The following is a 13,384-nucleotide window of genomic DNA, read 5'->3' as shown; positions in this document are numbered from 1 at the left end:
TCACTGAACTGCTACTGTTTTCTGGGCTGCAAATAAATGACTTATTCATAATAATGTGACACAGTTATGTATGATTGATTGGTACAAAATAGAAAGGGACTTTGTCCTCAGCATAGATTAGAACAGGGCCTGTCCAGTACATGCTGTCTGTCCATCTGCAGCTAACCAGCTGAATTACTGATTGCCCTTTTGGTAAAAGACCAAACAGATTTTTCTCAGCATAATTTCTACTCTATAAAAAATTACCAATCTCAACTGACTCTTTTTTAAGACATTTCTAGATTCCAATTCGTTATGATACAATGACTTCAACCTTATACTGACTTTAAGAATCTCATTGTGCTTTTTCAAATTTCAAGAAAAAAAAGGGAAGACAGACAACGTGTGCCTCAATTTTCGTTTCTTTTACAGAAGAAAACACTACCATAGATAAAACAATGAGTAGTTTAGAAATATTCCTAACTGTACATACCTTAAAGCTTTTCCTTTTCTTTGCTTTTTCCTCCCATTTCAATAATTAGGCCAGAGAATAAAGAAAGGAATTTCTAGTCCAGTGATCATGCATCACATCTTATAATTCTGTTGCTGTTTTTCTACTAGCCAAACAACTCCATTAATCAGCAGGAAAAATATGCAGCAAACTGTCTATACATCCTAGTATTATCCCTAGTGGTGGGCTTAAAATTCAAAAGTTGCTTCTGCAAAGAAAGTTGCTTCAGTAAAGAGCTATGGTAGCATGCCAGGAACCCCAGAAGTGTATCAGTGTTGCTTTGGGTTACTTAGGCTTTGGTTATAACTAAGTATAGGGAAAATTTAGTGAATTTACTTAATGAAGAAGCATTCATTTAAAAGTTGTTTTTAATGTATAGTCAAAGTCTTACCTCCAGGGTAATTAGTTAGTCTGAGACACATTTTTATCTAGATAATTTCAGTTATTCTTCCTACTTGAGAGTTTCATGAATTACTAATTCTTTAAAAAATCTAAAAACAAATCCAATCTGCTGATATATTAACAGTGCAGTTTAATTTCATACACTGCAATTTCTATTGATTGTTGTATTTTCTTTGTTCAATGAACTTGTTCCTTTGATTACATTGATTCTAATAGTCCCAGTTATTTTGGTTGGTATCACATGGTCAGTACTTTGTATTTACTCTATCATGAAGTGCTAAAATAATCATTCAATTGTTTGAAAGTCAGTTTAAACCTTAAAATATGCATTTTTAGCATTTTGAAATAATGAAAACATGTTATGAACCATTTTCTCAACTTCAATTCATATGAATTCTGATTCCATTACTGCATATTTAATCTAGATATTCTATTTGACACACATGTGAAAAGACTATTATATCAGTAAGAGTTTATTTTGCATATATGCCATTTTGTGTTATGCAAATAATTGGTACATCTCTACTTCACATTAATATTTCAGCTACAAACCAATAATGAACTGAAATTACTGGTAAGTGAAAAAGTCTTTACATGTAAACTTATCTGCATATTAATGATATGATACACATTTAATAATAAACATTCACAAGACTTAGAACTTTGAATGTGGTTGGATAAATAGACTAAACTATAAATAAACTAAACTAAGACAGAATTGAAGTCATGACTAATTCCAATAACCATTTCACACTCTATATTTTGATATAAAATAGACTGTAATTCCCTGATATCATTGTTTTTCTTAATCAAAAGTAATTATTATTAAATATTTAAAGAATCAAAATAAAAATAACTTCTGAAAATGCAAATTATTTAAACAGATGGCAACTGCTACACATCTCAAAGGAGATTTTTAACTTTGCTGCTTAAAAAAAAAAAATTGTAAAGCAATCTATGCAAGAAGCTATGCCCAGATAAGACCTGATTTCAAACAGGACTACCTTAAATATCAGTAGATCTAAGACATCTGTAAACATCTCATATTTGATATTAAACTAATTCAACTACAACCACAAAAGAAAACATTTGCATTCAGTACTTTGAGCAATACCCTTAAACAGGTTTTGTTCTCCTCCCTCCTCTACCACAATTTAGGGCCTTGTTGAAAACATACTTTTCTTCCTAGTTAGGATTGCTAACAGCAGAACGATATCTGATGTTGGAAATTTGGTGGCACTACCGAATTTGATTCCAACATAAGAACACTGTTTTCATTTTCAGTATTTCAGGCCACCAACAAAAAGGAATCCTGACGGCTATAAGGAGTCTCTCTACATCCCCAAGTAGATGACATTTCATTTTAACCAACACTGGCATTAGGAAGAAAACTGGCAGCACAAACTGCTGAAAAGTGGCTACAGGTGCCCCAGACTTGACTCTACAGAAAAATTTAAAGAAAAATGGAGGAAACTGGCTTTTGCAGATGAAAGGCCTCTGAAGACCTCTGTCAACAGACATCGTATGATTAGAGAAGGACTAAAATGAAAGGAAGCATCTTTGTTGGTGCAAATGGCACTGACAAAATTGGGTCAAAAATCTGAGCTTTTCTTCCTACATGTGTTTGACTGGATTCAAGGTAAACTGCAACAAAGAATAAACAACATAGAAAGTACAGATCAGCTTAAGGTTCAGGGGGATGTAAGAAGCCTGAGGGCCCAATATCTATTTCTCCTTTCTTCTTCCTATAGAAACACAATAAAGCCACATCAAAAACCCTTTAGGTTTTAGTAGGTAATAAAACTGCAAAATTATTTTTTTAAGTGCTAATATACCAATTCTAGATTTCAACAAATCTGAGCATTGTGGACCTCACATTTTCCACAAGAATCTGTTGTAATGGGTATCATTCATGTATCTATCACAATGACACTAAGATGTTTTGATCAAATCTTAGATAGCTGATCAACTCTCTACAAGTTATTTATTTCCTGAAGATCTTTCTGTGCCAATGTCTGAAATGAAACAAAATTATCCATGAGAAAAATTAAATTTTTAATAAAATAATTACATAAAATTCACATAAATTTAGCACAACAATAACGCTGGGCATTCATAAATTCTACTTTTGAAAGTTTTTACAAGTATAGAAATTCTAACATAAACTTTTTCTTGTTTAAAAATTTCCAGAATATATGTATTTTAGGGCTATACCCGCAGCATATAGAGGTTCCAATGCTAGGGGTCAAATCAGAGCTACAGCCGCGGGCCTACACCATAGCCACAGCTACTTGGGATCTGAGCTGTGTCTGAGACCTACCACAGCTCACAACAATGCTGGATCCTCAACCCACTGAGTGAGGTCAGGGATCAAACCTGCAACCTCATGGTTACTAGTCAGATTCGTTTCCACTGCGCCACAACAGGAACTCCCTAAAACTATATTTTAACATACTTTAAAGCTAGTTATATATGTCATCTATTAAAATAGAGCATGGCAAATACTATGTTCACTTTATAAACAACCAAAGTAAGAGGTTAAAAGCAATTTAAAGTGCTGCCACACAATCTGAAAATATTTCCAATAATTGGATCCAAAGTTCTTGAAATCATAAAAATCTGTAATAGGAAAGTTTTAGAATTAAATATAATAAAAGTATAATTTATGCCTATCAAAAACAAAAAGCTTTTAAGCATTATGGTAGTTAAATCTCTTTGGTGCATTAATCTTGTAACAGTTTCAGTCAAGGGAATATTGTGAGGTCAGTTTTGAACTTTTCTTAAATTGTACATATTCTCTTTAAATATAACTTGTTTCATGTAGCATCTAACTCTCCAGGACTCAAAACACTTCATAGATTTATATCTTGACCTTAGTTTTGTTTATTGTTGCTATTTTTTTAAATCTAGTGCAAATCCATGTGAAGGGCAGAACACTAGTTCCATGAGATGTGTTTGAGTAAAACCATTCTTAACAGCAGGTCTAAAAAAAAAAAATGCTGAACAAAAGTTAAACAATCAATGATAGCTTACCAACTCCAAAAATTCTATTTCTGTTTGAAGGGCATCATAAACACTTTGCATGTCATCTTCCTTATAAAGTTCTAATTCCTTTTTAAGTCTGTTTTAAAGGAAAAATTCACTCTATTAGTTCAGCAATAAAATTTTATAACAATTCTTTACTACATGAATAGTGGCAGATTTATGGCTTCTATTATCAGAGTTTCAAGTTAACACTAAAGAATTTGGAAAGAAATTTTAATTCTTTATAATTTTTTGAGTACTATATAAATTTTTGAAAAAAAACTCCCATAAAGAAAAAAAGGTAGACTCAATAAATAATAGACACAAAAATATTAGTTAAATAAAAGAGCAATATAGTTTATTTGGAAAAATATAGTATGGTCTGAAAACTTCTGTTTCAGTCCTGGCCACTAAAAAACTGAGTAAATTGCTAAATTGTCTAGCTTCCCTGAACCTCACCTGAAAAATTTTAAGTACAGAAAAAATGACTTCTGAGATTGCTTCTTGCTCTAAAATTAAACATTAACTTTATAATACACATGTAAATATATATATATATATATATATATTTTTATTATATATTTTTTTTTTTCTTTTTACAGCCACACCTGTAGTATACAGAAATTCCCCGGCCAGGAGTTCCTCTTGTGGCACAGTGGAAACGAATCCAACTAGGAACTATGAAGTTGTGGGTTTGATCCCTGGCCTTGCTCAAGTGGGTTAAGGATCCAGCATTGCCATGAGCTGTGGTGTAGGTTGCAGTCATGGCTTGGATCTGGCGTTGCTGTGGCTGTGGCATAGGCTGGAAGCTGCAACTCTGATTTGACCTCTCGCCTGGGAGCTTCCATGTGCTGTGGGTGCAGCCCTAAAAAACCAAAAAAAAAAAAAAAAAAAAAGAAGTTCCCAGGTCAGGCATCAAATCAGAGCTGCAGCTATAATCTATGCCACAGCTTACAGCAATCCTGGATACTTAACCCACTAAGCGAGGCCAGGTTTTGAACCTGAATCTTCACAGAGACAAGGTTGGGACCTTAACCCACTGAGCCAAAATGGGAACTCCTAAAATACATTGTAATTTGAGAGTGAGAAAGTATTCTCAATGTTTCTTTTCTCCAATTAAATCTTTAACCCTTTCAATATTCTGGGTTTTTTAAAATTATTTTATGCATAAATTTAATGTGGAAAATAACAAATAGTTTTTCATTTCTAGCATTATGACTAATATTCCATCCAAAATGAAAAACTTAAGCAAAAGCCATGAGCTGTGGCTGGAGAGGTAGAGAGCTAGGGCCTGGGACTAGGGAGCTAGGCAGATGAGGCTTTGTTAAGGGCAGATACTAAAAGCAACATTGCTCCAAAACCTAAGCAAGTTGAGCCAGCCACCAGGTGACAAGTATGAACCAAGCTGAACTTTTCTAGGCCCTGACACTTAAGGGAAGGCTGAAGCAGTCCTAGGCTAGTGGCATTCCCTATACACTAACAAAAACAAAAAATTAAATAAAAAATTCTTTAAAAATCCCCTCTGAAAAAAACATAAACATATTTTAGGTTCACAGCCCTTCCATAAGTTAATAGCCAACAATGACCTCATAATCAAGGATTACCAAGCACCCAAGAATGCAAGCCACTATAAGTAAAAGTCAGCAGAAACAATAAACAACAGATTATATCCATAACATATGAATAACTACAAGTCAATCACAAACCCGTATCTGATTGTTCACAAAAGAAGGTATCTGATGGGTTAAAAAAATGCAAAAAGGTACTCAACTTCATTAGTTACCAAGGAAACACAAAGGAAAAACACAATGAAATGCTACTATGTAACCTCCAGAATAGCTAAAATGAAAAACAGGAGGAGTTCCCATCGTGGCGCAGTGGTTAACGAATCCGACTAGGAACCATGAGGTTGCAGGTTCGGTCCCTGCCCTTGCTCAGTGGGTTAATGATCCAGCGTTGCCGTGAGCTGTGGTGTAGGTTGCAGACACGGCTTGGATCCAGTGTTGCTGTGGCTCTGGCGTAGGCCGGTGGCTACAGCTCCGATTCGACCCCTAGCCTGGGAACCTCCATATGCCGCAGGAGTGGCCCAAGAAATAGCAAAAAAAAAAGACAAAAAAAAAAAAAAAAAAAAAGAAAAACAGGTAATTCCAACTGCAAACAAGGATATAAAGAAACTAGAACTCTGAGACACTGCTGGCACATATATCATTTTCTATTCTTTTACTTAAACCTATCTATGTCTTTGTATTTACAGTGGGTTTTTTTTGTAGATACCATACATTTTCATTTTACTTAATATGATAATCTGTCTTTTTAATTAGTATGTTTAGGCCATTTACATTTAGTTATAATTATTTACATCGCTGAATTTAAAATACATCATTTTGCTAGTTGTCTATTTGCTTCATCTGTCCTTTGTTCCTTTTTCCCCTTTCTATCTGCTTTAGGATTAATTGATTTTTTTTAAATGATTTAATTTTATCTCCTCTATTGACCTCATTTTTATACATATTTTTAAAATTTTGTAATGCTTGCACTGGTTTTATTACTACAGACTCTCAAATAATATTATACTATTCTACAGCATGAGGACTTTATAATTGTTTATGTCCAAATTATCCCCCTTGTTTTTTATTCTATTGTCATCACAAATGTTTCTTTACATATACTATAAACATAAAATATATTGCTATAATTTTTGCCTTATTTATCTTTTAGAGCAATTAAAATTGAAAAAACAAGGCTTTTATATTTACCTTTATAATAACCATTTCTGGAACTTTTATTTCTTTGTGTAGCTCCAAGTTTCTATCTGGTGTTATATTCCTTCTTCCAAAAAAACTTAACTATAGTCTTGTTGTTGTTGTTATGTAGTGTGTTGGCAAGAAATTCTGTCAACACATATTTGTCTGAAACTATCTTAACTTGCTTTCCTTTGTGAAAGATTTCACTGAGAATTCTGAGTTGATAGCTCTCACTTTCTATCTTTAAAGATGTCATTCCGTTATGGTCAGGTCTGCATGATTTCTAATGAGAAGTTTGTTTTAATTCTTATCTTCATTCTTTTGTATGTTTTGCCTTTATGTTTTTCCCATGATTTTCGTTCTCTTTATTTTTCAGAACTTTGAATATGATGGATATAGATGTTTGCTTTTGTTTACTTAATGCTGATTGGAGTTGTCTGAGATTATTATATCTATGCTTCAAAGTATTTCATTATTTTTATAAAATTCTCTGCCATTGTCTCTAATGTATGGAGCTGTATACATGAATCTGTCAGAGACATGTTTTTCCAATCTTCTTGCTTGATTATCCACCCATAGCCCCTCCTCATGTGATCGCATCAAAAGAGTAAAATAAAAGGGTGTGGTTTCTTGAGGCGGGGCTCTTGGTTCTAGAGACCTTGAGTCCCCTGGTTCCCACCTTTACTGTCTCTATGTTTTGCTTTGTGTTGGCATTTTGATTTGGGTTGGTTTTTTCCTTAAGTTCCACAGCACCCGTTCTTCAGCCCCATCCTGCTGAGCTGGTCTCGGCAAATCTCAAATGCATTATGCTAAAGAAACCAGGCCTATGAGGCAACATTGCATATTATTCCATTTATATTAATAATGCAAAAGACAAAACTTGGAAAAAAATAGATCAGGGAGTTCTTGCTGTGGCACAGTGTGTTAAGAATCTGACTGCAGCAGTTTAGGTCACTGTAGAGGTGAGGGTTCAATCCCCAGCCCAGCAGTGGGTTAAAGGATCCAGCGTTGCTGCAGCTGCAGTGTAGATCACAGCTGCGGCTCAGATTCAATCACTGGCATGGGAACTTCCATATGCTGTGGTTACAGCCATAAAATTAAAAGAGACAAAAAAAGAGATCAGAGGCTGGTTGTGGCTTGTGCACACTGATTTTAAGTGGGCAAGAAGGAACATTTTGGGGTGATGGAAGTATTCTATATCTTGATTGTGGTGGTGGTTATATGACTGAATTATTTGCCAAACATAGAGAACTATATACTAAAAAGAGTGAATTTTAGTGTATATAAATTATACTTCCATAAACATGTTTAAAAAAGACAATGACAGTAATCCAGGTTCCAACAGATTAACAACTAACTTAATAAAAACTCTTAATAAGAAGACCAATAAAGCCAACAATAAGCCATACCTACAAGGTAACTAGGAAACAGAATATTAAAAAATAACTTGAAATTACATGCAAGTAGGGATGAACATCCAGAAGAACCAGCTCTGAAGTCTACATCAATACAGAGAGTGAAGCAGTAATTAAATGGAAAGAGGAAAATAGAAAGGCAGGGGGGATACGGGGTAATGAAATACAGGCTAGATAACCCTCAGAAGGAGAAAGTCTCACCCTATGTGGAAAAACACTGAGAATAGGTATGAAGCCTCAAAGATGAGAATACTGGCTTTTGTGGAATGGAAGAAAGTTTTAGATCAATGGCTTTCTTATTTTGGGGTGGAAGGGCTGTTGTGTCTTTTTATTTTTATGACTTTTGTTTTTCCAGAGTCCATAATTCCAACTTTCCTTCTTTCTTGTCTTTAAGGTTGTACACCTTTCCAAGTTCTACTTCTAACCAATAACCATAGCTGAAACCCAGAAAGTTTTCAAAGAACTAAACTAAAAATAAAAGTCAAAAACACTTATAAAAGACCAGATAATCTCAATACTATGTAAATTGTCCAGAAAATAAAAAATGCAGAAAACAGTCAACTTCTGTCCTGAAGCAAGTATTAATAGTGATACCAAACCTGATAAAGATAGTACACACACACCCACACACACCAATCTATGAATACTGACGCTAAATTATAAATAAAATACTAGCAAGAATTAAATACTACATTAAGTAAATAATATGTTACGACCAATTAAGACATTCCAGGAATGAAATGTATAGTTCAATATTAGTAATTCATTAATGTAATTGAATATATTAATATTTCCAAAGAGAAAAACAATATGATTACTTCTGGAGGTACTGAAAGAAGTTTTGATACATTCAAAAGTTATCCCTGATAAAAAACATTCAAAAAAATCAGAATTAGGAGTTCCCTTCGTGGCTCAACAGTTAAGGAACCCGACTAGGATCCAGGAGGATGCGGGTTTGATCCCCAGCCTCACTCAGTGGGTTGAGGATCCAGCATTGCCATGAGCTGTGGTTAGGTCACAGACACGACTCAGATCCTGTATTACTGTGGCTGTAGCATAGGCCAGTGGCTGTAGCTCTGATTCGACCTCTAGCCTGGGAACTTCCATATTCCGCAAATGTGGCCCTAAAAAGCAAAAAAAAAAAAACAAAAAACAAAAAACCCAGGTCTGTCCAAAAGTAAGTATCTTACTGGGGTCAGAGTCCATTTCCTAGAGGTTAGGAACAAGGGTGCCTAATATCTCTTTTACTTTTTTAAAAAAACTATTTTTCTTTTTTTGGCCACCCCATGGCACAGGGAGTTCCTGGGCTAGGAGTCAGATCAGAGCCACAGTTGTGACCTATGCTGCAGCAGCGGCAACACTCAATCCTTTAACCCACTGTACCCGATAGGGATGGAAACTGCATCCTTCTGCTGGAGAGCTGCTGCTGATCCCACTGTGCAACAGCGGGACTATCTCTTCCTGGTTCTAGGCAAATTGATTCTAAAGTTCATATGAAAAGAAAGAATATTCTAGAAAAACTCTAATTTTATTTTCAAGAAAGCCCTGGAAAAAAGAATACAAAAAACGGTGACCAGACCTACTAGATATTAAATGATACCATTAATCCTTTATGATTAAAACAGTGCGGTACTGGCATATAAATAGAGCAGAGGGACACAGAAGACAGAAATAGCATAAGGTACAAGTGGACATTTAGCATATGCTAAAGAAGCCAACTCAAATCACTGGGAAAAAAAAAGATTGAATTTTTAATAAGATGGCTATTTGCTCTGTGGCTATAAATGGATAGTCAGAGCTAAAATTGGACATGTATCTCACAGCATACACCAAAATATACTCTCAGTGGATCAAAGATTTAAATGCAAAAAATAAAACTACATAAGGACAAAGTGAAAGCATAGAAAATTTCTTTATAAGCTGGTTGTGGTCAAAAACTTTCTCACTATGGCACAAAATATAAATGAAATAAAAAAGTATTAAATTCAATTACATTTTTAAAACTGCATAGCAAAACACATGAGTAACATCAAAAGATGAATGACAGTCTGGGAGATAATATTTCCCACATATATTACAGATAAAAATCTAATCTTTTTAATATATAGGAACTTTAGTATCAAGGGGAAAAAGGACCAAATATCTAACAAAAAAAAATAAAAACACAAAAAGTCAAACAGATAGTTCACAGAGAAAAAAAAAGTAGAAAAAATTATCCCTAAGCATATGAAAAATGCTCAATAGTACTCATAAGAAAAATATATTCAATTTAATATAATAAAGATTCATAATAAAGACTTGAAATTTTACTAAACAGGGATATCATTTCTCATTTATCCGATGGGTAAAACTCTCAAAACTTGATAACACACTTTGTTCATAAGGTTATAGGTAAACAGGTGTACCCAACATTGATAGTGGGAATATAAATGGTTAAAATTCAAAAGATGAAAATTTGCAATATCTAACAAAACTACATTTAATGCTTTTCTTTTGTCCCTGCCATTCCACATCAATAATACACCCTCTAAATACAAAACAGCATATGCACAAAGTTATTTATGCATTATTATTTGTAATCACAAAATACCGGAAAAAACTTCTATCCATTCTTATGATACTGGTTGAGTAAACTGCAGGACAACCATACAATGGACTATTATATGGTATGAAAAGAATGAAGATGATTTCTTTTAAGTAATATGGGGTGATAGCAAGAATATATTGTATGTATTGTTAAGTTAAAAAAAAAAGACAAAAAAAGATTATATATACTGAATATATATGGAAGAGATATAAGGAAAAAAATATATATATGTTTATTTTAGGAGCAGGATCAAGTTGGCAGAGGAGTAAGACATGGCACTCACCTCCCACAAACAAATCAAAACCCCATCTACATGTAGAACAATTCATACATAACATCTACTGAACACTGGCAAAGACCTTAGACCTCCAAAAAGGGCAATAAACCCTCCACATAACTGGGTAGAACTAAAGAGAAAAAAAGAGAGAGAGAGGAAAAAAAGGATTTAAAAAAGGAATCAGGACAGAACAAGTGCTCCAGAGAGGGAGCTACAAGAGGAAAGGAATCTGCACACTAGGAGACCACCTAACTGATGGGGAGATTAGCTGGCCAAAGGTGGAACCTCTAAGCCTTGGAGATAAGCAGAGCACCCTAACTGAGGAGGGAAAGACAGAGAGGTACAGGCCATCAGTACCACCACCCGGACACTGCAGCCTGACACTTGGGTGAGGTTGGGCACTGCAACTCAGGCTTTGGAGGTTAGTTCCAGGGTGAGGACTAGGGTTGGCTTTGTGGGGACCAGCCTGAGGGGGTTAGGAAGCAGTGGGCCCCATGCTGGGGATTGGAGGACCACAACCCAGAGGGTGTGGGAGGAGGCTCGGGCCTGCAAGAGAAGCAAGGTGCCATTGTTGGGGTGGGCAAGACAAAAAGGGGTGGGACTGCCATAGGAACATCTTTCTCTGGGCAAATGACGGCTCTTGGGTGGCACAGCCACCTCTTGGGCAGGCAACTATCTATAGGTGCAAACCACTGCAGCCATCTCAGACTCCAGGGGTGGGCATAGCCACCACCAATATGGGTGCGTGGGTTCCTGTGAACAGGAGCAACCTGCTGACCTAGTCACCTCAGGGGTCACCCCCAAGCCAAGGAAGGCTCTAAATCAAGTCCCACCTGTTGCCCCTCTCACTCCGCAACCAACGCACACACCCTGCCTTTGCCACTGCCAAAGTCTCTGGGTACCACCTCCAATTCCCTGAACATCGCTGCCACTGCCCAGGGCCCTGCAACCAGGAGAAGCCTGCATGACCACCTCCCTGTGAGTGCTTGCCACTGTCAAGGACCCAGCAACCAGGCACTGGCTACAGGCACCGCCCATGGGTTCCACCGCCTTGGAAGTATGACCAGGCTGTACACCAGCACACCCCCATCAAGGGGATAACAGCCTACACACACCGAGGAAAGAGACAGAAAACATCCAAATCAAAAGCAGGCCTCAAGCCAAAAAAAAAAAAAAAAAAAAAAAATTGTAAGCCTTATATGCCCTCACAAGCTACTCAGCAGAACTCCTGCATATAAATAGCCCTTCAAGGCTACAAGATAACTGTTTTACCGTACTCACAGAGTAAGAAAAATGTAAGCAAAATGAAGAAGCTCAGGAACCATTCCCAGGTAAAAGAACAGGAGAATTCCACTGAAGAAGGAAACAATGAATGAGACCTCTGCAGTCTTACAGACACCAAGTTCAAAAAGGGGGTAATGAAACTACTGAAGGAATTAAGACCAGATATGAACAGTAATGCAGATTACTTTAGAAAGGAACTAGAAACTATAAGGAGGAGTTAAGAAAAATTAGAAAATTCATTTGCAGAGATGCAAGCGTAGTTAAAGGCACTGAAGAGCAGAATGAATAATGCAGAGGAACAAATAAGTGCCTTGGAATATAGAATAGTAGAAATTACTGAAGGAGGACAGCAGGCAGAAAGCCAAATGAAAAAAACATGAAAACAATATGAGACCTATAGGATAATATAAAGTGGGCCAATCTATGCATTAGAGGACTCCAAAAGGAAAAGGAAAAGAAAAAAGGAAAAGGGGATTGAAAATATATTTGAAGAAATTATGGCTAAAAACTTCCCAAATCTAAATGAAACAGATATCAAGATACAGGAAGCACAGAGGGCCCCCCAAAAGTTGAACCCAAACCTACACCAAGACATTATAATAAAAAAGGCAAAAGTTAAAGAGAGGAATCTAAAGGCAGCAAGAAAAAAAAACAAAGAGTTAATTATAAGGGACCCCCCATAAGGCTACTAGCTGATTTCTCTACAGAAACATTACAGGCCAGAAGAGAATGGAAATATATATATATTCAAAAAACTAGAAGAGAAAAAATCGCAGGCTAGAATACTCTACCCAACAAGATTATCACTTAAAATAGAAGGAGAAATAGAGAATTTCTTCAATAACAAAAACAACAACAACAAACTAAAAGAATGGAGCAATGCTAAACCCATCCTAAAAGAAATACCAAAAGGTCTCCTCTAAACAGAAAAGAAGTAGGAAGATATAGGATAGAGGAAATCACAACTGGAAAGTAATTACTTAAATAAACCAGAATACAAATCTAAAAGGAAAAAAAAATCTAAAACTGATGATAAATACAAGAAACAACAAAAGGATATACATGAAGATGTAAAAAAGGACATCAAAATCATAAAATGTAAGGAAAGGAAGTAAGAAAATCTAGACTCTTGTTTCTTAGAATGTGCTTAAGCCTTTATGA

The 13,384-nt window shown here is 35.6% G+C and overlaps 1 protein-coding gene across 1 annotated transcript in view; it reads right to left on the bottom strand.

Moving 5' to 3' along the window:
• Window positions 1,785-13,384, bottom strand: part of CCDC172 (coiled-coil domain containing 172) — an 88,495-nt gene continuing 76,895 nt past the window's right edge. Inside the window, exons 8-9 of the mRNA XM_021073407.1 lie at window positions 3,926-4,013; window positions 1,785-2,907 (exon numbers count right to left, since the gene is read on the bottom strand). Coding sequence (XP_020929066.1) covers window positions 2,866-2,907; window positions 3,926-4,013 — 130 coding nt within the window. The 3' untranslated portion in view covers window positions 1,785-2,865. The remainder of the gene's footprint in view (window positions 2,908-3,925; window positions 4,014-13,384) is intronic.

Source organism: Sus scrofa, chromosome 14, assembly GCF_000003025.6.
Source record: "Sus scrofa isolate TJ Tabasco breed Duroc chromosome 14, Sscrofa11.1, whole genome shotgun sequence".
Lineage (NCBI taxonomy): Eukaryota > Metazoa > Chordata > Mammalia > Artiodactyla > Suidae > Sus > Sus scrofa.
This window is presented reverse-complemented; position numbering and strand designations above follow the sequence as displayed.